The sequence below is a fragment of the Castor canadensis genome, chromosome 6 (assembly GCF_047511655.1).
Source record: "Castor canadensis chromosome 6, mCasCan1.hap1v2, whole genome shotgun sequence".
NCBI classification, from domain to species: Eukaryota; Metazoa; Chordata; class Mammalia; order Rodentia; family Castoridae; genus Castor; species Castor canadensis.
Window position 1 is genome coordinate 80,215,840 of NC_133391.1, and position 23,860 is coordinate 80,239,699.

A 23,860-nucleotide genomic window follows, 5' to 3' on the forward strand; every position below is an offset into this window, starting at 1 on the left:
ATAGGAACTATCTACATAATTAATGCAAACTGAAAGAAGGGTAGTTTTGGATAGATGTTCAGTGATAATGCAAGACTAACTATCAGTGTATATATGTTAGATATTAGGTGAGCCCTTAAATTTTTTTTAGCTGATTAAATCATGTGATTAAAACTCACCATGCTTGATCAAATTACCTACAGTTAATGAAACTGCTAATTCACTTACCTCAATCAATTTGTTGGCATGTTCACGAAAAACTTGGGCATACTCCTTAACTTCTTTTTCATTTCCATTCTTTGCAGCTTCAATCAATACTAAAAGTGGAACGTTGGTTTCCAAGAAAGAATCTGAAACGTGGTCCATGACAGCTTTGCGGAGCTAATAATTAAATTATATAAGTTTCATTTTATTTCTATTAAGAAGCAAGGTCACTGTTTTCTTTTGTACCTTTGTATCTAATGAAGCCTATGATACATTGGCTGCCCTTATAGAGGAACCCTCAATGTAAGCAATGCCATTATGTAACTAGGAACAAAGTACTGTGGAGACAATTGTTTACCATATAGTATTTTAGCAACAGAATTTCAGTTTTCAAGACAATATCTTTTCTCTTGGGAATTACAAAACTAAGGCTCACATCTTAAAGGAATCATACAAAGAAGAACAGAAAGCAGCTCTGGGTTGAATTAGCACATAGCCTTAGAATGCATGAAATAATTAGCCTAATTGGCTAAATGAAATGAAGAGAAAGAAAAAAAGAACAATTTCTAGTTTATCTAAAAGGGCTAGCACACTATGAACCTCAAAACTTAAAGGTTATCCTTATAACCATTTCTGATACTTCTTCACCAAAAGAAACTGGATAAAAATGTTGGATCGTAATTTGTTTTATATTAAACATGAGCAATGAAATGTCGCTGCTAGTTCTTGGGAGCTATCTAAATTATTATTATAACTTCTTAAGTCTTGATACATTGTTTTATAAATTCAATCCTAACTTCTTTGAAGACTAAAATTCAGTTTGATTCCAAAACGTTGATGGGACTGTTTATCATTAAATGAACAGATTCTTTGCACTTACTAACATAGATTTTAGCATCCCACATAACACTATACTACATATTTGAACTGGAACCACCTACCTACCAATGATCTAAAAGAACAACTTGCAATTATGTTTTCAGAATGGGGCAAGTCAAACAAGTAAATAGAATTTCTGTGGCTAACTCACGTAAACCAATATAAAAGATCCTTCGAGCTTATTTTCATAAGTCCCCAAGTCATTTTAAATTGATTTTTCTACCTATACATCCTTTTCATGCTACAGCTAATTTATTTAGTCTATTCCAAGTTCCTCTGAGATTATATTAGCCATTAAGAAGCTTATCAGCAACAAAACAGGGAGAGCCACTTTTCTGTGAAAAATCCTTCCCCCCGATAAAAAAATCTGTCCAGTATTTATTACAATTTTAATCAAAACTACAAAATTTGAACTTAAAAGCAATTAGCACTTTCTTTTAGATTACCTGTCTACGCAAGTCCCTTGTCTTCTTGGTCATTTTATCTATTGCAGAATTGAGTGCATCACTTCTTTCTTTACGTCCAGCCTGTATAAGAAGTAAAGAGATGTACAATTTATAAATTTACAAGGAATCCTAATGACATTCTGTAATTATTTAGTACTCAAATTAACACTGTTAAAACAGTACAATACTTTTAGACCAAAGCGGAGGAGGTTGTTCATAAAAACCTAACCTTACAACTCAAGCTCCATATTATCTTTTTTGAAACCAGCAACACAGTTGTTTGTTATCAAGTGATGTGATGTACATAATTGTATATGCTATACTTTTATACAACTGGCAGCATAATAGGTTTGGTTACACCAGCATCACAACAAACATTAGTAATGGTGCTATATGTTTATAAAGATCTTGCCCTGTATCCCAGGTTGGCCTCTAACTTTTGATTCTCCTTGCCTCAGCAAGACAAAGACTTCTGCTTAAAGTTTGACTTTAAAAATTAAGTTTAGCTGGGTGTGGTAGTACATACCTGTAATCACAGCACTTGGGAGGCTGAGGCAGGAGGATTGAGAGTTTGAAGCCAGCCTGGGTTCCATGGTGGGTTCAAAGCCAGGCAAGGCTATACAGGGAGACCCTATCTCCAATAAATAAATAATATTTTAACTCAAGGATCAGCATACACCAACTTCTCCTTGAACTGCAAAGCAAGAATAAGTTATACCTAATGTTGATGATATCTGACATTTAAGAATGTCAAGAGGTGAAAGCTGTCCCTTGGTACTAAAATAATGTGAAACAACAAATTTTAAAACTAAGATATATATTACTCAGTTAATAATGTACATTATGCAGCTCAAATCAGAATGCTTTGTAAAAATTACTTCAGTCATATATTTTTCAATTTTTAGGCTAAGCTTAATGCAGTTATATTGCACAGAAAAGAACGTATTAAAAACTCTAAGGTATGTAAATGAGCATTTCTTCAGAGGCCAGAGGACTGAGTTGGTATTTGCCTCAGTAACTTCCTAAGCAGAAATAAAATAGATGGTAGTTGAAAGAAAAAGAATAAAAGTTATTACCCCAAGGTGTGTCCCTGTAAATACTAACACGTAAAATGTTAAACCATAAAATATACTAAAAATTTTGTTTTTACAAATGTTAGTAATCATATGGGGGAATAATAGGTAAACAAATTTAAGCCATGTTACCTCACTTTGAGACATTTTGTATGGGCACGCTGTTACAACATAAGCCAGATAGCAAATGAAGAGATGGGAATGGGGAAATCTGGATGTGTTTCCTACATGCCTTTTATGTAATTTGTTGTTGTTGAATTGGTTTTCTTGGGAGAGGAGGCACTAGAATTTGAACTCAGGGCCTCAAGCTTGAGGAGCTCTACCACATAAGACATGCTCCCAGCCCCTTTTATGTAATTTGTTATTAAATCTCTTATTTCCTGTTAAATGGGAACAATGCCCCTTATCTATTTGCCTCCATCTCTATGGACTGTTAGAGGAGAAAAGATAAGGAATATACATTACTTGGTTGAGGACAGAAAGGAGGTAAGAGGGGATCTGTGAATTTGGAAGAGTTGATATATAAGTGATAAATTGATATGATCACTGTCACAGGTCTCATTCCTTACCCATTCCTCCAAGTATCACTGTATTGCCACCAATAAAATTAGGTGGTTCACTAATATTAATAATGGTGGCGGTGGTGGGGTACGTGTGTGTTCATATGTCCTTAACAAAAACTGATTCAGGAATGAGGTTACTGTCTGCAGAAATGAGATGTGATTTATTCAGGGTCATCAGTCAGAAGAGAACTCTATGTAAGAAGTCTAATTAGTTACTGGCATTTCAAGATCAAAATGTTCAGGATCTAAGACAAAGGTATGTAAAAGTGAACCAAAAGTCAAACTAAGCCAGGCGCCGGTGGCTCATGACTGTAATCCAACTACTCAAGAGGCAGAAATCAGACAGATCGTGGCTCAAAGCCAGACAGGGCAAATAGTTCACAAGACCCTATCTGGAGGGGAAAAAAAAAAAATCACAAAAAAGGGCCAGTGGAATGTCTCAAATGGTAAGAGCACCTGCCTAGCAAGCAAAGATCAGGAGGATCAGAAAACTAACCAAAGTTAAGTATTTCTAAAATATGGCAAAGGTAACTTCTTTCATAAGCAAAAATACACTAATTTTTTAAGAAAATGATCAATACAGGGAGTAAATAGGAATGAGAAATATAATATACAGTTTATAGGAAAAGAAAATGTTAATATCCGTACAATCTCACACTTCTTTAAAAGATCAAGGAGAGTGTTTTTCTCTGTAGACATTTTAAAGAGCCTGATGGTTTCCAATATAGTGGCAGGTAGGGGTAGTTAGTACATAATTACAGATTAGGGGAAGGAGAGAAAAATGGTTTAAAACTCTTTGGAAGTAAATGAGACAGTGTCTATCAATTTTAAATATACAGACCCTATAGCCCAGTAGTTTCATTGTCAGGACCTTACCTTTTATATAAATTTGCCTAAGTATTATAGACACTAGAAGGATATTTATTTTGCTCTGTCTGCAAAAGCCATGAAACAAACTGTATATCCATAAGAGTACAGCCACACATAGGAAAAACTATGAAGCCATAACATAAACAGGGAGCAGGGAGACAGGCAAACAGAAGGCAGAAACTGTACATACAAGCTAGTAGAACAAACATCAGGAGAGAGCCAGCTCTCATGGGGAGAGCCTCACCCCACTGCTCCCTGCCTTACCAAGCCCCTTCCAGCAATGTGAAAAATAGGTATAAACCTCTCAAGAACAGATATAATGTTGATACATTATAAGCCTTTCATAATAAGAAATAATTTTGTTTTATTGGGTCAAGTCTTTGTTATCAATTTTCTTTTGCACTGATGATATCACAGATTTTTTATTCCTTGGCACATGTCAGTGCCTTTCCACAACAGGAACCTATTAAGAAGGTTGCCAGGGCTCAGTGGTAGAACACGTGCCTAGTACATGTAAGGCCTTGGGTGTGATCCCCAGCACCACAAAAAATAAAAGCTAAAATTAAAAACAAACAAACAAAAAACCCCAAAGGAGTCTCAGAAAATGCTGTTTCCAAGGTTTAGCAGCCAAGAGTGCTGAATATATATGTAATTAACCCCTTTAAAATTTAACCAATTGGGTAAGAGAGCCCAGTAAAATTAAAAGACTAAAGTGAGTATGAATGGGTATCTTGCTTCTATCCTGTGTACACAGTTCTGCATAGACCTTGGTAGTCTAGTTGTGGGAGAAAACATAACTAAATCAAAAGCTACTGAGAAATGCAGACAAGGAGAAGCCAGAAAGGGCAACCCCAAACTTAACTATATATTTCAGAATAAGAAACAAGGCTTGCTATACACAAAGAAAGGGGGAGATACAGAGATAAGAACACAGGATGCAAATGGCAGAAGAGATCCTTTTTTTCTTTTTGTTTTTTTTTTTTTAGGGGAGGGAGGGGTGGTAAACTGGGGTTTGAACTAAGGGCTTCAAACTTCCAAAGCAAACACTCTACCACTTGAGCCATACCTCCAGCCCCTTTTTGTGTTGGGTTGTTTTTTTTTTCAAGATAGGTTCTTGAGAACTATTTGCCAGGGCTGGCTTTGAATCATAATCCTCCTGATCTCAGCCTACCAAGTAGCTATGATTACAGAGTGAGCCACCAGCGCCTGGCTCAGAAGCAATTTTTTTAAAAAGGAGGATTGGCTATATAAATTTCATTCTGTATATTAATCAAGAATTCATGAAAGTTCATTATTTTTGTTTTAATTCCTATGCCATAAAAATAAAAGATCTAGGCTGGAGTAGTAGCTCAAGTGGTAGAGCACCCGCCTAGTGAGCATGAGGCTCTGAGTTCAAACCCCAGTTCCTATAGCTGCCCTCCCCCACCAAAAAAAAAAAAAGATCTTCATAGTTTAAAATCTCAACTCTCTCTACCAAAGCATACATGATTCTCAAACTAGAAGAATGGGCTCCAGACTGTGTAAGTTATAATATGAGATGGAGTGCTGCTTGCCATCACTCATGTAGACAGAATCCCTTTCAATTTTCTCACTCAAGTTTATGAATAAGAAAAAAGGTTTGTTTTTTTTTTTTAATAAAAAAAATCAAAATCAAGAGAGGGCAAGTAGGCATGACTTTGAGTATATAATGAAAGAGAATGCAAAATGCTCACTGATTCATGATGTGGTTTCATCTTTGCTTGGACAGACCATGCAGTATTTAATAAATAGTAGCAGAATACTTATTATTTAGGTGGGGGGAGACAGAGCAGGGTGGGGACAAGTACCTAGGAGTGAAAAAAGATTTTAGATTATATAGTCTAGCTTAAAAAGAAAGATCCCCTTCCCCCTGCCCCCAAAAAACACTTACAACCTAGACCCAAGTATATGGGTACCAACCAAGATCGAAAAAGGATCTCAGCAGAAAAAATATACAGATCCACAAAATCTAGGACCAGTACCCTAAAAGCTGCTGTTGCTTTTTGAAAAATGAGAGAAGATTTTCCAAGTAGCAATCAGGACTGCTAGCCACAAAGTTTACTTTAGCATGATGTTCAGGGAACCTCTGATCAACACTCTGATGCTGGGGCATTAACGATTTTTAGAGTTGGGCACAATTAAAGAAACATTTGACTTTAATATAAAGAATAGTTAAAATTTATGTATCTATATGTTTGCTTCTCCATCAGCAATATATATTAAAAGCAAACTGTCACGTGGAAGAATGTAGATAACTATAGTCTACTTCCTAAATCCTGTTGCATGACTTGCTAAAATTTGCTTAAAACCTTTGGGGGTGGGGAAGGTGCTGGATTTTGAACTCAGGGTCTCACTCTTGGTAGGCAGGCACTCTACCACTTAAACCATACCGCCAGCCCTTATAAAGATTCTTAAAAAGTGAGAATTGACACACATGGTAGACATCAGTTCCCAGAAGTAGTACTGCCACTTTAGGTCAAAGGCATATATATGCAGAAGAAGTCTGCTCTGAAATTAAACTCCCAAAAAAGTTTAGTTCATAAGGAACAATGGTGTCTGTAAAGGTAAAGAAAGATATAAGCCAAAAAGAAAAAAAAGATACAAAAGTCTATCAATAGGAAATGTGTATTATTTTGCCAATTTTAAAGCAAATACTTTGCCATCTTTGGTTCCACAGCCTCAGCCTTTGAACCCAAGGAGGAGACAGGTAAGAAATGTGGCTGGTGACCTGCAAAGAGCTGTGTTCCCTAGGCACTGTGATGCAGCAAACAGGAAGCCTACTTCTTCAGGGGCATGAAAAAATAATGACTTATTGGGTGTGGTGGTACATATACCTATAGTCCCAGCTATCGGGGAGGCTGAGATAGGAGGATCTTGAATTTGAGGCTAGCTATAGCTAGACTGTTATTTACAATAATAAAAATAATGATGACAATAACAACTACGCTCTATTCCTTCTCTGGTCAATTTTCCTTGTCCACAAGTGTGTTTACAATTATATTACAATTACAATATAACTTAAAAGAGTTTCCATTCATTAGTACATAAGAGGTAGACCAAATAGAAAGGAACGAAGAGTACAAGAATAAGGAGATGTTTTTCCCTTCTAAATTTTTACATATAACTAATTTCTAATCATGATTGCTCCAATCCATGCATTTTTTTTTAGCCAAGGAATTAAAGTGGTTACTTGAGAGAAGAATTTAATCAGGCTTTTGTATGGCAAAAGTTATTTTTCATCAGAGAGTGGCAGACTTCAATAAGACATATAACAACATCCAAAGGATGCCTCTTTTTCTTTGAGACAGGATAATGCTATGTAACCAAAATTGGCTTTTAAAAATCCTCCACCTCTCCCTCTTCTTCTGGAGTTCTGGGATTACAAGTGTTCGCCACCAGGCCCAAACTTACCAATGATTTCTTTTTTTTTTTTTTTTAAATTAAAAAAATTAAGAGGTCACTCCTATGAGATTCCCTCCTTGTAAGTTTTCAGAGGACAAGCTCCTACAAAACAGTGTCTCTGCTACCTAGGGTCACAGATCCTACAGGGATCTGATTAAACCTTATCCAGAAAAAAACTGAACAAGCAACAAAATTTCACAGCCCACCTGCAGACTCAGCCTATAAAGAGGGACTATAGGAAGGATCAAGGGCATCATTCATGTCTACACCAGGACATATCTCCCTCCCTTCCTGAACCAGTATGATGTAGGAACATGGTAGTACAAGTGCAAGTTCATTGTCAAGGATATAGCAGACTCTCAAAGGCTATTTTAGCTTAAGAGACTTTTACTCAGCCAGTGAAATTGTCTAAGAACTGCACTACTGTCTGAGACTATCTGCTTAATCTTCTTTCCTTTTCTCCTTTCACAGGTATCAGATCTGCCATGGGGTCTGAAGACTTTACTGGCCCTCAGAATATTCCTGCTGGCTTTTCTTCCTTTAATACTTCCCTGGCATTTCCCTTAAAATAAACAAACAAACATCTCTTGTACTTCTAAAACCATCTTGGGATCACTTTTAGGAGAACTCAAAATATACATCTACATTGCTAGAGGTTCTACTGCCCCTTTACACGGGCCTCTAAGTAAGGAAAGAATCTTAAGAGTCTTCAAGTTCTCATGCCAATGGAAAAGTTTTTCCTTTTTAGATGTGTCTTCTTAGACTTCCCGAGTGAATGAAGCCCTCAGAATGGCTTGTTTCACAGACAACATCAGTGGTCCTGAGATCTCTGCTCTTGGGTTTAAAACAAGACTCACTAAAGGTAAGTGCCAATGGTATGGGGAAACGTATATATGATCAAATCATGTGTAAAAGGCATTACACCCTAGTCAGGCCTAAGGAGTGACACAAGCTGAAACATCCTTTGCAGTTATACAACACTAAACCTAGAGCTGTATATTCACCTTTGAGCTCTGAAAAGTGATGATACTATCCTACAGAGATGCTCGACTTAGGCCAAGCAAAAACAAGCCAAAGCAAAATTCCTTTTCCAAAGCATAAAGTGACCTTTTGTATTCATAAGAGAGATTCCAACAAGAGCTAGTGTGAAGCTCAAAAGTCAGTTCTTAAGTGTGCCAGTAGGAGCTAGTGTGCAAATGCTGTATTATTTCAATGTCACAAACCCCCAATCTCAGCACCAGCTGCGGCTTTCAGTGAGATGCTGAAATACGGAGAACAGAATCCAGTCACACAACATTATTTTTCTGAAATCACCTCTGTTCCCTGCTATCCCTTAGGTCATGTGTATCAAAATTACTGTATCAACCTGCCCTTTGCTTCTAGTAGGACATCCAAAGATCAACTCAGCCTTATTTCTCAAATAGTATGGTAGTAAAACAATGTTATGAAATAGGACACAGAGAAGTTTATAAAATTAGAGTTCCCCTGAAATTCTCAAGGAAGAAGAAGAAAAAAAAAAAAGACCACAAGGCTTTCTTTTGGAAGCCACATCCCCTCTTGCTTTAAGATGTTAAGCTCTTGATGACAAAGAAACCAAACCCACTTACTTTAGCAATACATCTAAACCAAATCAGTCATACGTTGATTTTAACCAAACCTGACAATAAGGCAATTGAGTAACTTTCTAAACTACCAGAGCAGCAGGATTACCTTCCAGCATAAACTGGCTTTAATTAGCACTTCAAAAATCAACAGTGCAGGCTTCTGCCCATTTAGATGATATCTATGTAAAATCAGCAGTCTAACACTGGCTCTCATACACATTAAAAATCATCACTCTGTTAGCCCAACTCACTGTTCAGATGGGTCTTCTTGAATGCAGCCTTTATTACAATCTCACTGCTGTTTCCTACAATGAAGGAATATCATGTTTTTAAGTCGGGAGCTCTTGTTTCTTGCTTTATTGTAATCAGGCGGGTCTTACAAAGACCCCAACACTATTACAAAGCATGATGCTAAACAGTAAAGCTTCTGGAAAACCCAAACAAAAGACACGTCACTGGGTGACGTCAGCCTATATACAGTTCTGTGTGGTCGCAGCACATAAGCAAATCCATTCTTGTGCCGTTTCTCGGAAAAGCTTTTCAGTAAATGCACTCATGCTGCTCCAGGAGCTCTTCTCTGCAACAAGCCGCCCATCTGCCATCAACAAGTTAAGACGAGAGAACTAACAGCTATGGCAAGGAAAAACTGAAGCTTTGATGACCAGCAGAAATCAAAGAAAAGAATTATTAACTTAAATTCAAAACTAATTTTGAGGATCAGAGCATCACAGAAATGAAACCAATGCTTTCCAGAGGAATATCCTAAGGAAAAAACGACTCACCCTGGCAGATTCGATTTTACTAAGAAAGCCTGGGACACACAAAACAGGAAACTGGTCTAAGGCTCCTGTATGTTAGAGCCTCTTACAGACTCACTGCGTTGAGTCTGACAACCTCGACTGAATGCAGCCTCCAATGTGCACAGAATGGGTAAGTCCATGCATTTGTATGTCTTTTACAGTCAATAAGGAATCACGCTTTTAAAATAAGCCACTGAATTCATATTTTATGAGAGATATCGTCACAGTTTTGGATTTTGAGGTTTAGGTAAAGAGATATTGCTAATAATAGGGACGTGCTTTAACTGCTCTTTAAATGGTTTAAGTTGTGCTAATCATATCAACAAGGTTAATTTTTTTTTGCAGTAAATGAAAAAAAGTTATATGCAGTAAAATCTTTCGTCATAATATTATGTTGTTGTTGTTTTAAATAGCCCATATGTTCTGCTGAAACATATATTATCTTCTTGTTTTCCTAAATTATATTCTGCAGGCTTACATTTCAAGTGGCCATTAGGGGCCCCTATGCTGGCAGCAATATATGCAATGAGTATGATTTTAAAAATGCTGCCTGCCCTGGGTATGGCATGTCCACCCAAATGCCGCTGTGAGAAGCTGCTATTCTACTGCGACTCTCAGGGCTTCCACTCAGTGCCAAACGCCACAGACAAGGGCTCTCTGGGCCTGTCCCTGAGGCACAATCACATCACAGAGCTTGAAAGAGATCAATTTGCCAGCTTCAGTCAACTTACCTGGCTTCACTTAGATCACAATCAAATTTCAACAGTAAAAGAAGATGCTTTTCAAGGACTGTATAAACTTAAAGAATTAATCTTAAGTTCCAACAAAATATTTTACTTGCCAAACACAACTTTTACCCAACTGATTAACCTGCAAAATTTGGACCTGTCTTTTAATCAGCTGTCATCTCTGCACCCAGAGCTCTTCTATGGTCTTCGGAAGCTGCAGACCTTGCATTTGCGTTCCAACTCCCTGCGGACTATCCCAGTACGTCTGTTCTGGGACTGTCGTAGTCTGGAGTTTCTGGATTTGAGCACAAACCGTTTGCGAAGTTTGGCTCGAAATGGATTTGCAGGATTAATCAAACTGAGAGAGCTTCATCTAGAGCACAACCAGCTGACGAAGATTAATTTTGCTCATTTCCTCCGGCTAAGCAGTCTGCACACACTCTTCTTACAATGGAACAAAATTAGCAACTTGACATGTGGGATGGAGTGGACCTGGAGCACTTTAGAAAAGCTAGACCTGACTGGAAATGAAATCAAAGCCATCGATTTGACAGTGTTTGAAACAATGCCTAATCTTAAAATACTCCTCATGGATAACAACAAATTAAACAGTCTTGATTCCCAGATCTTAAACTCCCTGAGATCCCTCACGACTGTTGGCCTCTCCGGAAATCTGTGGGAATGCAGCCCCCGAATATGTGCTCTTGCCTCCTGGCTGGGCAGCTTCCAAGGTCGGTGGGAGCATTCTATCCTATGCCACAGCCCTGACCACACCCAAGGAGAGGATATTCTAGATGCAGTCCATGGATTTCAGCTCTGCTGGAATTTATCAACCACGGTCACTGCCATGGCTACCACTTACAGAGACCCAACCACTGAATATACAAAAAGAATAAGCTCATCAAGTTACCATGTGGGAGACAAAGAAATCCCAACTACTGCAGGCATAGCAGTTACAACAGAAGAACACTTTCCCGAACCAGACAATGCCATCTTTACTCAGCGGGTAATTACAGGAACAATGGCATTATTGTTTTCTTTCTTTTTTATTATTTTTATAGTGTTCATCTCCAGGAAGTGCTGCCCTCCCACTTTAAGAAGAATTAGGCAATGCTCAATGATTCAGAACCACAGGCAGCTCCGATCCCAAACACGACTCCATATGTCAAACATGTCAGACCAAGGACCGTATAATGAGTATGAACCCACGCATGAAGGACCCTTCATCATCATTAATGGTTATGGACAGTGCAAGTGTCAGCAGCTGCCATACAAAGAATGTGAAGTATAATATCTACCCATCATCAAAATTCACATCAGATAAGTAACCTATTTTACATAGTAGGGACTAAATAGAGATCTAATTTTTACCAATGCTGACATTAAGCCTAATTTTCCAAATCAAGTGGAGACTTAGTTTTTCGGGTGTTGAAGTATTTTTAATTTTTTAATGAAACCATATTAAGTGTTAAATGAAGCGATACTCATATTAATTTGCACTCTTAAGTCTAAAAATGCTTACTTCAGAATAAGGCATTTCATGTATATAATTATATACTATTATGTGTAAACATTTACACTGAGGTCTCTATATACTTTTTTTTTCCTACTGAAAAAAACAGTTTGGAAAGAAGCTATTGGGCAGAAATAGATATGGATCAATACCTGTTTGATCCTTGCCCTACATCCTATGTACCACACTGGCTTGCTGCTTAAAAAGAGATAGCAAAGTTCTGTTTTATGATACTTTGATTATTTACTCAAAGCGATAATCTATTGCCACTGTGAGAAGTAGACTTACACATATGCTGAAGAATGGTAAATATTAAACACTATTCTTGCAGAGTTTTTGCCTGGGTTAGTAGACATTATGAAAGTCCACACCATGAAATCAGAACCCTTTACGTAACTCTAATAAGCTGAATGACTCTTTAATATATTTAAATAATGAATCCAAGTGATTGTAAAAAGGTCTTATTACAATGAAATCAATACTAAATAATGACACTGACTTCTTGTCTTGTATCTCTAGCTTGACTTGTAAAGGAAATGTTGATTTTTGTGGCATTTAGACTTATTTTAAACTAGTATTAAATTGCCTTTTTACTAATTAACTTACTAAATCCTATATTTACATGTGGAAAAAATAGAAATTATTTGGAAAAGAAGAGATAAACTGAGTTAATTTAACAATTCTGATCATGTTCCCTCTGGTTTGGAAAAAAAAAAGAGAAATCCCTCCCTATGATTAAGATGCCTTGACAAAGGGTTAAGCCTCTTCCTTCTGTCAATTTCTGATTTTTAAATCTTTAAAACTTAAAAAGCCAAATTAAAAATAATTGGCTACCAACAGGAATAGCACCAATTCTTATTGTATTATAAAGGAACTATGGAGAAAATTACTTTCTAAAATAAATATTCTATGCTAAAATTTGTCCTTTAGATGAAGATACACACTCACATTGTGTGGTTTCTTCCAAGACAGGACCAACACATTACTGAGATGAATTTTATGGTACAATACTAGACATGCCTATGCAGCCACACAGCAGTAATTGCAAGACAGCACAGAGGTGAGGGAATGAAAAGGGAAAAAAAAAAAGATTTTGAAACCTGACTCTCAGGTGAACTGAAGTTACTAGCCAAGAAAGACTACATATAATCTGTACAAAATGAACAAGGCCCAGGGACCTACACTGGAAAGGAAAAGGAGGGAAGCTCTCTAGTGTAAATATAAATAATCTGCAATAACAATAACGATGCCACATTTTTCATGCAGGACAGAACTGCAAATATTCAATTTGATTTCTAGGGGGAAACCTATGGGTTATTTAGGATTTAGATGCAAGTTACCAATCCACACAGAATTTTTCCATAAAGAAGGTTCAGTTTACGTGGAAACATTGTAAAGCAGAGCACTAATTTGACTTTAGAAAAACAAGCATTTTTACAGCTGTCACTTACCATATATGAAAAAGTCATAAAATCTTAAGAGAAAATCACTGTCATAGAAGAGACATCTTTTCCTTAACATGTACATTAAAATTATGTACATTACGTACATTATCCTTATTCAAGACATATTTTTCCCAGCATTACACTGAAAACATGTTACAAATATAGTTTAACCCATAATACCAAAAAGGGTACCAAATTCAAAGAAAACACATCTTAATAAAAAGCAGACAAGATCACAAATTATGGTGAAAATGTGCTCTATACTTTTAAGAGAGGGAGGGAAAAGACAGATCAGCTTGGCAAAGCCTCAGCCCAGTTCAAGTCAGTTGATCTTCAGTGGTTGAGCATTTCACCTCCTGCTAAAACAGACTCAGAGCCTGCCTGGGCAGAGACAGACGCCGATTTTCCGGCATAGAGCACAGTACACTACTTCCCACAGAGGGGCTGAATCAAAACCCCTATTACAAATGAGAGATCCGTGGGCTAAAATTTACCAACTTACTTATTAGGGTGACCACTGCCATTGTCAGGTGACAGCTTGTTCACAACACAGCTTTGAGCATATAAGATTCCATCAGCTTTGAAGAAAAGTGGAGTATTCCTCATCATTTCAAACCCCAACCAAAATTAATTCAAACTGTGAGTAGAAGGTAAGAAATATTCACTGGGAATCCCCAAATTAATCCTAAAGAATTTTAAGTCAAGTGGACCATCAGCTGGCAAACTCCTTAATGTATGTGGAAAAGCAAGTCATTTAGTAATTCAGATGAAGAACACTGCCAAGGCCACTGAGGTATACTTTTCAGTTGAAAAATAATTATTTTTTTCTCTCCACATTTTTGGTAATGTTTGCTGAGAAAAATGAATGTCAGTGTCACCAGGTATTTTCCTTTCTCACTTAAAAGCACAAATTTCCCTTTTGAATTGCCTGTAGAAGACAGGCTTCCATTTAATTGTTGTCTATCTATCTGTATCTCAGTATCAGCACAGGTTTGAAGGTGAAATTTAGACATCTGTGCTCCCTTTACCAACTGGCTGGGGTAGAAGAGCATCATAGCAATGATACAGATCCTGGTCACAGTATCAGAGCTTTTCTTTTGTTTTATTTCCTTTGGTGGGGGTTTTATCTTCTTCACCACTGCCGCCACCACCACCACCATCACCCTCCTTTCCCCCTCACCCATTTTCAAGGTTAGAGGAAAATTACCATAAAAAAACAGAAAAATAATCCAATCCCTCTGGAAAAAGGAGAGCTAAAGAAGAATACCTTATCTACAGAGGAACCAAGAACTACTTTGCAATTGTTTCTATTCATTTCTATAGCTTGCCTGGGAATTCAATCACCTTTCTGAAAAGACAGTGGCTGGTAAATTTGCAAATCCACGCACAACTCTGAGAATACTTGTTGCCAGCATCAAAAAGCAAAAACACCAATTTTTTAAGCCAAAAATCTGTACTAACACATGTAATTTCTTAATGTGCCTGTTAATTTCTGTACCAATCCAATGAATGGAATTGACTGAACTCCACTCACTAATTGTTAAAATCCATCTGCTGTTCTAATGCTAGTCATCAAGAACTAGACTCCATCTTCCCAATAAAAATGAGCCCTACATAGCACTAGGTCTGAGAACTCAAAACAGGCATATCATTTTCTTAAGATATACTTCCCAATATACAGCTATAGGGGGAGAAAGGTAGGCTATAAATTCTCCCCCTTTCTCTCTCTGAAATGTGCATATCATCATTAAAATTTTTGAATATTTTTAATAGCTGACTTACACAATTTTCCTAATACAGCAATACAATGACAGAACTATCTCAAAAGTCTGTTTGGGGCATGCTTTTCCTATCTTATTGGTTAAAGGGCTTGAGCCAAATAAAGACAAAGGTAAAAGACAATAAGGCCACTCATAAAAAATTAAATATCTCTCCATCTAACCTGGGGAAAATTCATACTACTTGAATAAGGCCAAAAACAAATACAAAATGATTGTTTACACCTTTATTCTCCTATTATAAACATTGGAAACTTCTGCAACCCCTTCAACTAACCTTTTCTTCCTTGAGTTTTTAAAAAATAGTCTGATATATGGAATGTTTGGTGAACCTATCAATCAACACTGAGACTGGAAACTCAAAGTACAGTCCAAATGCATTGTGTTCAACCACCTTTAAGAGCCATTTTCTGGAGGGGAGGGAAGGGGAACAGATGGGTTGGGGTGATAAGAAAAAACTATTATAAAAGGGGTGTTGGGGGGGGAAGGGTAACATAAAGTACAGTGTACAGGAAGGTTTTGTTATTAAAATTGTGTATACTGTAAAGTGAATGTCTCTTTCTTTTTATGGCTTTCCCCTGATAACCTGCCAATGCTAACATGTAAAACTCGAAAAGCCATTTGTGACAGATAAGAAACTTTAAATGAAAGTTGTTTTGTACCATGTTCCTCTACAATACCAAATATGCTGATTGAGAAAAAGGCAGCTAATCATTACCTCTCTATTCAGAGAGGCAAAACTAGGTTAAGAAAGTAAAGATAATTGCTGGTGTTGGGGGGGGGGGGGTAAGAAGCTGTTGTTGTGTCAAAGCTTTAAAGCTTTAACAAGTGGACAGAAAGTGGGGCTCAGAGGGCCTGGGACTCAATGTTCCTCTCCCAATCATCCTGCACAATGGACTACCACCATAGTCTAAGGATATTCAGAAAGGATACCCAAGTGCATGTACCTGGCAAACAGAAACTTGGCTCTACTTCAGTGGTTAGTTGAGGTAGAAAACCCAGCATCACCTAGCATACCACTTCTGGGAATTCCACAGGTGCTGACCAATGCTGGGACCACTAGGCTCCCTAAGTGACTGACTTACTATACCCCAGATGCCAGCTCAGTGGGGATGGATGGAGAAGGGAGAAGATTTTCAGCTAGAGTTTTGCAGCTGACATAAACATCCTCAGACAGGATGCTATGCCTGGGCAGCACTGGGGCAGAAACTGTCCTGGCTTCCAGTAAGTGACTGCCCAAGGGTCTGACACACTTGCCAGGATATACTTACTGCTTCTCCAGCCCCACCACAGCACAACAGGACCAGACAAAGACTGGGATTAGAGAGGCTGAGAGTGCGCTCACGTCAGGAATCTCCACTGTAACTGAATTTAGAAGCAAATTTATAGCCAAAACCACTCCATTTGCATTAGAGGGCATAAGTGATGATGGCTTAAATTGAACAAAAGGGAAAAAATCCTATGTACGCTAAATCTGATTTTTATCATTTATCTTCATTAATTTTGCCTATATACCCCCAACACTCTCATATTCCACTCAACTACATAATAGATTTTTTCAAGTTCTGTTTAAAGAGATTTTTCCTCGTTTTTTAAAATATAATCTTCTGGGTTCAAGTTTCCCTTAGATAAAATATACTACAAATTATCTTTACAAAGAGAGAACAGAGAAAGAGGTGAAAGTCAAAACTATCCCAAACATCTCTCCTTAGCATAAGTTTGCCTTTCTTCTTCACCAGCTGGATGTTTTGGGAACATTTTTTGTTTTGTTTTTAATTGTGCTGGGGACACATTGTGACATTTACAAAATTTCTTACAATATAGCAAATATATCATAGTTGAATTTACCCCCTCCATCATTCTCCTTTATCCCTCTTTCCCCCCATTCCTGGAATAGTTTCAACAGGTCTCATTTTTCCGTTTACATACACATAAGAGACAGATCCTGAATGTCCCCTTCCACTATGTAAAGAGCAAGAAATCTCCAAGGCAAATACAAAGAGGCATCTTAACCTGCCAAGTCCACAAACTAAGTACACCATCTCTCTCCACATAAAGGTCTGACAACAAAGCATAGCTAAAGACCTCATAAGGAACTCCAGTTAGAAACCCAATATGAACGAGGAACTGTGAACACCCAGATAGGCAGAAGCAGATTTAAAAACTGCAACCCCAAAGACAATCTCCAAAGCCATTTACAACTTCCATGAGACTTTGCCAAGAAACATAAGAGAAGAGATGCAAAACAACCATAGTTAAACATGAACTTTACTGCAGAGCCATTCATAATTGTGTTTAGAGCACAATAACTCCATTGTTAGACTGGTATTTATAATAAGTTACTAAAACTCCAAGCTGTTTTTTTTTCAATAAATAAAAAAGTATCTGTTTCATCATCATTGAATGCCAAAAAAGTTCTAATTAACAAAAACATTTCTCATGGGGATATAGTTCAATGATAGAGTACTTGCCTATCTTGTGCAAGACCCTGGATTTGATCCCCGAACTGAAAAACAAAATAGAAGACATCCTGTCAAATATATGAAGGCCAACTGCTCAACACCCAAAACATCTGAAAATCTCATTTACATAAAACCTAATTTTACAGAGTCAACGAAACTTAGAATAATAAATTCACATGTACAGAACAGATAAAATAGAATGCAAAAAGATCAAAGCAGGAATTCGTAATGCCAAGGATCCAGGATATATTTCAAAGAGAACTTTTGGAAACTAATATTTATTAATATTATAATAATATTACATGTGAGTTCAGAGGTTTTATTGTTCTTGAGGAAACCCTGGTAGAGCAAGAGTTATTTCTAGTACACACCAGTTTAGGGCTGGCAGAGTAGCTTAAGTGGTAGATCAGGCCCTGAGGTCAAACCCCAGTGCCACACACGCAAAAAAAAGCCAATTTGGCCCTGATCTTCCTGGTGGACAGGGCAAAGACTAGTTTATCTAAGGGAAAGGCACTTCAGTGCAAAAGTGTGAGGATTACCTGTAACATGGAGACAGCTATAGGAACAATAAGGAAAAATATCAGATAGGATCTCTAAAGTTTTGTATAAAAGACTTGTTCTTCATGTCAATCCTTGATAATCAGACTATCCAAGCAAGTTGCATGCTTTGTGATCACTGAAGATTGGAACCTAAAAAGTCTGCAAGAATGAATGAGTACTCTTTTAGAAAGTAGCTCATGCTTCCTCTGTATCACACCCCAAACTACACTTTTCCCACACATACAGAAGACAGCCAGTAAATACCTTCATTATCTTCTAGACTAGAAGTACAACTTAAAATTTAAAAAACATGTTCCAAAGGCTAGGGTTATAGCTCAGTGGTAAAGTGCTTGCCTAACATGTGTAAAACCCTGGGTTCAATCCCTAGCCTTCCACTGTTTCAGGAACAAAGAGAAGCATGTTTCATGAAACATCTCTGTCTAGTTGTGCTGACAATAATCATAAATGTTCATCTTGGGTTAGAACTCATTTCTTAAGATAATAATTAATTTCCTAAGAAAGAATAAATTTTAACAAGATTAAGCAATCACTGGTCTGACTAGTTGCCAGAAATGTTACCTGTCTCTCTATTCATAATCTATGTTAGTCACTTCTTGTCACTGTAACAAAAAATACCTGAGAAAACAACTGAAGGGAGAAAGAATTTATTTTTGCTTATAGTTTCAGAGGCTTCAGTCTACTAAAGGAAAGGCTCCACAAATTGTGGAGAATGGATTCCAAGACAGATGTGCCAGAATTATTGAGGGATGTGGGCAAGGAACATAGTAAGAATTTAAAACTAAAAACAAGTTATGTTTCATGATAGCTAAATAATGAGCCTCCATATTATCAAATCTGTATTCAATACAGAGCTTACTCAGAATTAATCTATCTGAAGGAAATATACACCTGTAGATCTTATGGCTAAGAGCTTTCTTATCATCACTGTGTTTCCCAGATCAGTGTTATTCAACATGGAAAACTATTTTATCTCCTCTATCATCCAAAGCTTGTTTCCTCTTTCCCACATCTTTTCATCCTCAGCTTGCTACCTGCTTCATCTTATGGCCCTCCAAATTCTAAAGAATTGCTAAGAACACACCTTCAATTTACATATAGTCCACACTCAATAAAACTAAGTGCTTGTCAGTTGCAAACTGATCCACATGATTTGGAAAAATGATTAGAAATACACTTACCTGGGCTATCCTCTCAAGTATAAAATGCTTACTCATTTTACATTCACTTTCAAAAGATGAGGATTACCAGTCATTTAGTTATGTGCATTTGCTTTTAATAATTAGCATTTACTCCAGTTCTCTCATCAAATAAAATTTCTAACACCCTTCACAACTTGGAATGTGAATCACTATTTTGTTGTTTTAATTTGGAAGTATGGAATGTTCCCTGGGGTACAAAGAACATGTTAACATTTAAAAATTGATAGGCAGTAATCCTTACTTCCCACATATATGCCCTAAAGTTTTCACTGCAGTTATCACGAATCCATAGAATTGGCCATAAATATGATGACCTTTCATGTGAAAGTATGTTCTGTCACAATTTTTGCTCCAGATAGAGAAAAACAGACAAGCAATCAGGCACTAATAGCTATTCCACATTAGGACAGCACATGTGTCTCACATGTTAAGGACTATGTTCAGAAGTACCAGGTCAGTGATACTTCTCTCGATCAACCTCTCTACTCTCCCTTGAAATTTAATGAGGGGTGCTGGGGAGCTGCTCAAGTGATTGGAACTCCTACCTAGCAAGTACAAGGCCCTGAGTTCAAAACCCTCATAACGTCAGAGAGAGAGAGAAAGACACTGGAGGGAGGGGAAAAGAGATTGATTTGAGATTTATCAGAAGAAAAATAAAAGGAAAGAATCTTCAATCCTCAGTGCACTCCTGCAAACAACTGGGACAGGGCCACATCACCACATCCTCGCCTTTTCTCCTTAATCCCTTCAACCAATATGGGACAAAACTGCTGATATTTGACGTCAACTTCCAACAATTAGATTCTAACATTTAATCCCTGAGTTTAAACTGCATATAAAATGTGTCTATTATTCCGCATTATTCTACCTAATAGTAGGTAGTCAGGAATTTACTTCCTTTTGATATAGCATTTCTGAAGACATTACAGCACTTGGGATGCTGAGGCTTTGAGGTCAGCCTGGGCAATATACAGAGACCCTGTCTCAAACAAACCAAAACAAGACATTACAGTGAATAAGTGATATTATCATCTATACACCCAATCTGTGCTCTTAGAATTAGATGTGAGGTGAATCACAGGAGAGCCAAAACATTTATCCAAAGTCTAGGTGACATTCTTACCAAACACAAACCCTAATTTATAACTATTAATTATTAAACTATTTCTATTAAAAACACAAATTTCTGAAAACAACAATAAGTAAATAAATATATATACTTAAGTCTATGACATGTTAAAGTGTTTATTTGTTGTCTAAGTAGAGATGACAAGTTCACAGGAAAGGTCATCTGTGAACAGAAGTGCTTAAAGTACGAGCCTAGATGAGATCACCAAAGGAATGAGGGTAGATGGCGAAGAAATTCACAGATCCACACTTTTCTCCTAGACCAGATTCAGAAATACGTGCTTGTTTACTGATTGGGGCAGGGGGGAAGGAATTGTATCACTATATCACTGACTCCTGAGTAAGAGATTATAGGCATGTCCCACAATACTGTCAAATATGAGGAATCTTAAAAAAACAAAACACCAAATAGCAGTAACCCAAAAAAAGGATCCCTTCAAGGCCACTTAAAGCTGAATTAGAAAAGAAATGGACATATTGTCAGCTTAATTCATGAAAATAATCTGAAACATTACCTATCAAGGGAATTTTATTAAGATCTGCACATATACTGCTTTTTGAAGAATGCTAAATAACTAGTCTACTGTTCATCAGTCCTTAGTATATATTCTTCATGCTATGTAGGTGCTAGAGATGGTTCTGCCCTCAATGAGTTCAATGTGTTAAACTAAAGAACCAATGAAAGACCGTGGAACAATCAAAAGCAGCTTTTAAGTCTAGAGGAAATGCACACAATTCATGTTTGAACTACAATCCTGCCAAATATTAAATAAAAAGATAACCATATATATCCAGATGCAGTGGCTTATGTCTGTAATCCTAGCCTGAGAGAGGGGAGGATTGTGGTTTGAGGCCAGCAGTAGGGAAGAGAAATTCACAAGACCCCCTCACAACAGAAAAGGCTGGGTCCACGTGGTAGTATCTGCCTGTCATCACAGCTATGGTGGGAAGCATAAATAGAACAATCCAAGCCAACACAGTCAAAAAAAAAAGTAAGACCCTATATCAAAATTAATCACAGCACAAAGAGCTGAAGGTGTGGTGGCTCAAGTGGTAGTAGTACAGTACTTGCAAGGTCCTAAGCTCAACCTTCCAGTAGTGTCAAAAAAAAAAAAAAGGGGGGGGGGGTACATCTTTGTATGAGTTACAAGGTATGTGCATTTATCAAAACTCATCAAATAGTATAAAGATTTTTATGTTTCATTATATGTAAAATTTACCTTTAAAAAAACTAAACTCTTGGCCAGACACAATGGCTCAAGCCTGTAATTTTAGCTACTTGGGAGGCAGAGATCAGGATGCAGTTCAAGATCAGGATGCAGTTCAAGACCAGGCCAGTCAAAAAGTTCTCAGGACCCCATCTCAACCAATAAAGGCTGGGCATGGTGGTATGTGCCTGTCATCTCTGCTACATAAATAGGATCATGGTCCAAGCAGGCCTGGTCATAAAGCAAGATCCTATCTCAAAAATAACTAAAGCAAAAAAGGCTGAGGCATAGCTCAAGTGGTAGAGTACCTGCCTAGCTCAGTGCAAGGCCCTGAGTTCAACCCCTCCGTACCACAAAAAACCAAAACAAAAAAACACAGATATGTCAGCTACATATTTAGAACCAAATGTGAGTTTTCAATTGACTTTGAAATGCAGTAAAACAATAAGACAGATACAGGGATGGATAAATAAATTCAACAAAATGTTAGTACACTCAAGAGTATATATGTGGGTATTCATCGTACAGTTATTTCAGATTCTAAATATAGGGATTTTCTTAGCAAAATATTGGTACCAGGAAAAAAAAAAAACCACAATTGTAACTTACGGTATTATCAATCTAACATACTATTCCTCTCAACTAAACATATAGTGCTGCATAGTGGCTAAGGGCTCAAATTCTGAATCAGGTTGGGTTCAAAGTGTAGCACCTCCACTTACTAAGCTGTGGGACTTTGTACAAGTCATTGAACCTCTATGCCTTCGCAGTGCCAAAATCATGCTTTAATGATTAAATGAGACTGTTTACAGACAATTTGTGGCACATAGTAGACACTAAAGAATGAGTTTTTATTATTTTTATGACAGTATTAAATATTTTAATATAATTCTACAAGTATTTCAAGAACATTCAATAAATAACAGAAAATAACCAAAAAATGTAAATTGGATAGTGCCACCAAGATTAGTGCCACTAAGATTACTGATGCTTAGAAAACAGGAAGAACACATAAGAATATAGTGGTGAAATGAACTTTGAATTTTATGCAAAAACATGACTTCATACAGCTGGTGCAAGAATAACTAGAGCCACTACTAATCTGACAAATGGTACCGGTTAAGTGTAGCAACTCTTGAACTGGCTGGCAAAGCAAGTAAAAATGACACGGAACTTCTGGGGCCAGGAATACAGCTTTGAATTAACATGGTTGACAAAAACAATTCCAGATTTCTGGAAACAGCTGGAATGTGATAATTAATGCAGTGATTTAGACACAAGTATTCTGGCAATTTTTCTTATTTTACGAAGAAAAATCTGTAACTTGCAATACCAGATAAGGATTACCAAAGGAGATGGATAAGGAAAGAGACTTTAGGGGAGGCAAAGGGTAAGAATAAATGGATCTTTCTAAAACCTTTGCTCATGAAAAATGGATACAGCTGACTGAGTGGCTCAAGTTACCTCACAAGCATGAGACCCTGTGTTCAAACCCCAGCTCAAGGACAGAAGACTTGGGAGAGAGGAAGAAAAATGGACAGCAGATTGAGAGGCATGAGGGGAAAATATGTAAGATATCATTATTAGCATGAGGTACCAAACTCAGTGTCAGAATTTCCATGTTTTCAATTTCATTATTAATCTCCAATTTAAAGCTATTTTCTGAAAAGACACAAATTTCTACAGTTTTACAAGCCTCAATAAGGACGTCCTCTCACAGTTTAAGCAGAAAGAAGACAGAACAAATTTCTATTTTGTAAAATACAGGCCATCAACAAAGGAAAAGCTCTAGTGTGGGTCCCATTCACCCCAGTAAAATCTACCCCTTTGCCATATCTTCATTTCAAACTTTTAGAACAATAATTACTGGCAACCTAATATGGTGCAAATGTTAAACAGAAATGCAATAGCACAGTATAGTGACAATTTGTTAATTTTAATCCCTCACATACTACAAAAGAATCTTATTATAACATTTAATTTGTTACTTTCATTAATGG

General features: G+C 37.1%; 2 protein-coding genes across 2 annotated transcripts in view; one reads left to right on the top strand and one right to left on the bottom strand.

The window, feature by feature from the left end:
- The window catches only part of Ctnna1 (catenin alpha 1), a 146,790-nt gene that overhangs the window by 39,144 nt on the left and 83,786 nt on the right, over nucleotides 1–23,860 (bottom strand). The window contains exons 8-9 of the mRNA XM_020156099.2: nucleotides 1,509–1,589; nucleotides 208–360 (exon numbers count right to left, since the gene is read on the bottom strand). Of these exons, the coding sequence (XP_020011688.1) occupies nucleotides 208–360; nucleotides 1,509–1,589 (234 nt within the window). The remainder of the gene's footprint in view (nucleotides 1–207; nucleotides 361–1,508; nucleotides 1,590–23,860) is intronic.
- Nucleotides 9,183–12,734, top strand: Lrrtm2 (leucine rich repeat transmembrane neuronal 2). Its single transcript, XM_020156100.2, has 2 exons — nucleotides 9,183–9,968; nucleotides 10,311–12,734. The coding sequence occupies exons 1-2, from the start codon at nucleotides 9,965–9,967 to the stop codon at nucleotides 11,855–11,857; spliced, it is 1,551 nt and encodes a 516-aa protein (XP_020011689.1). The 5' UTR covers nucleotides 9,183–9,964; the 3' UTR covers nucleotides 11,858–12,734.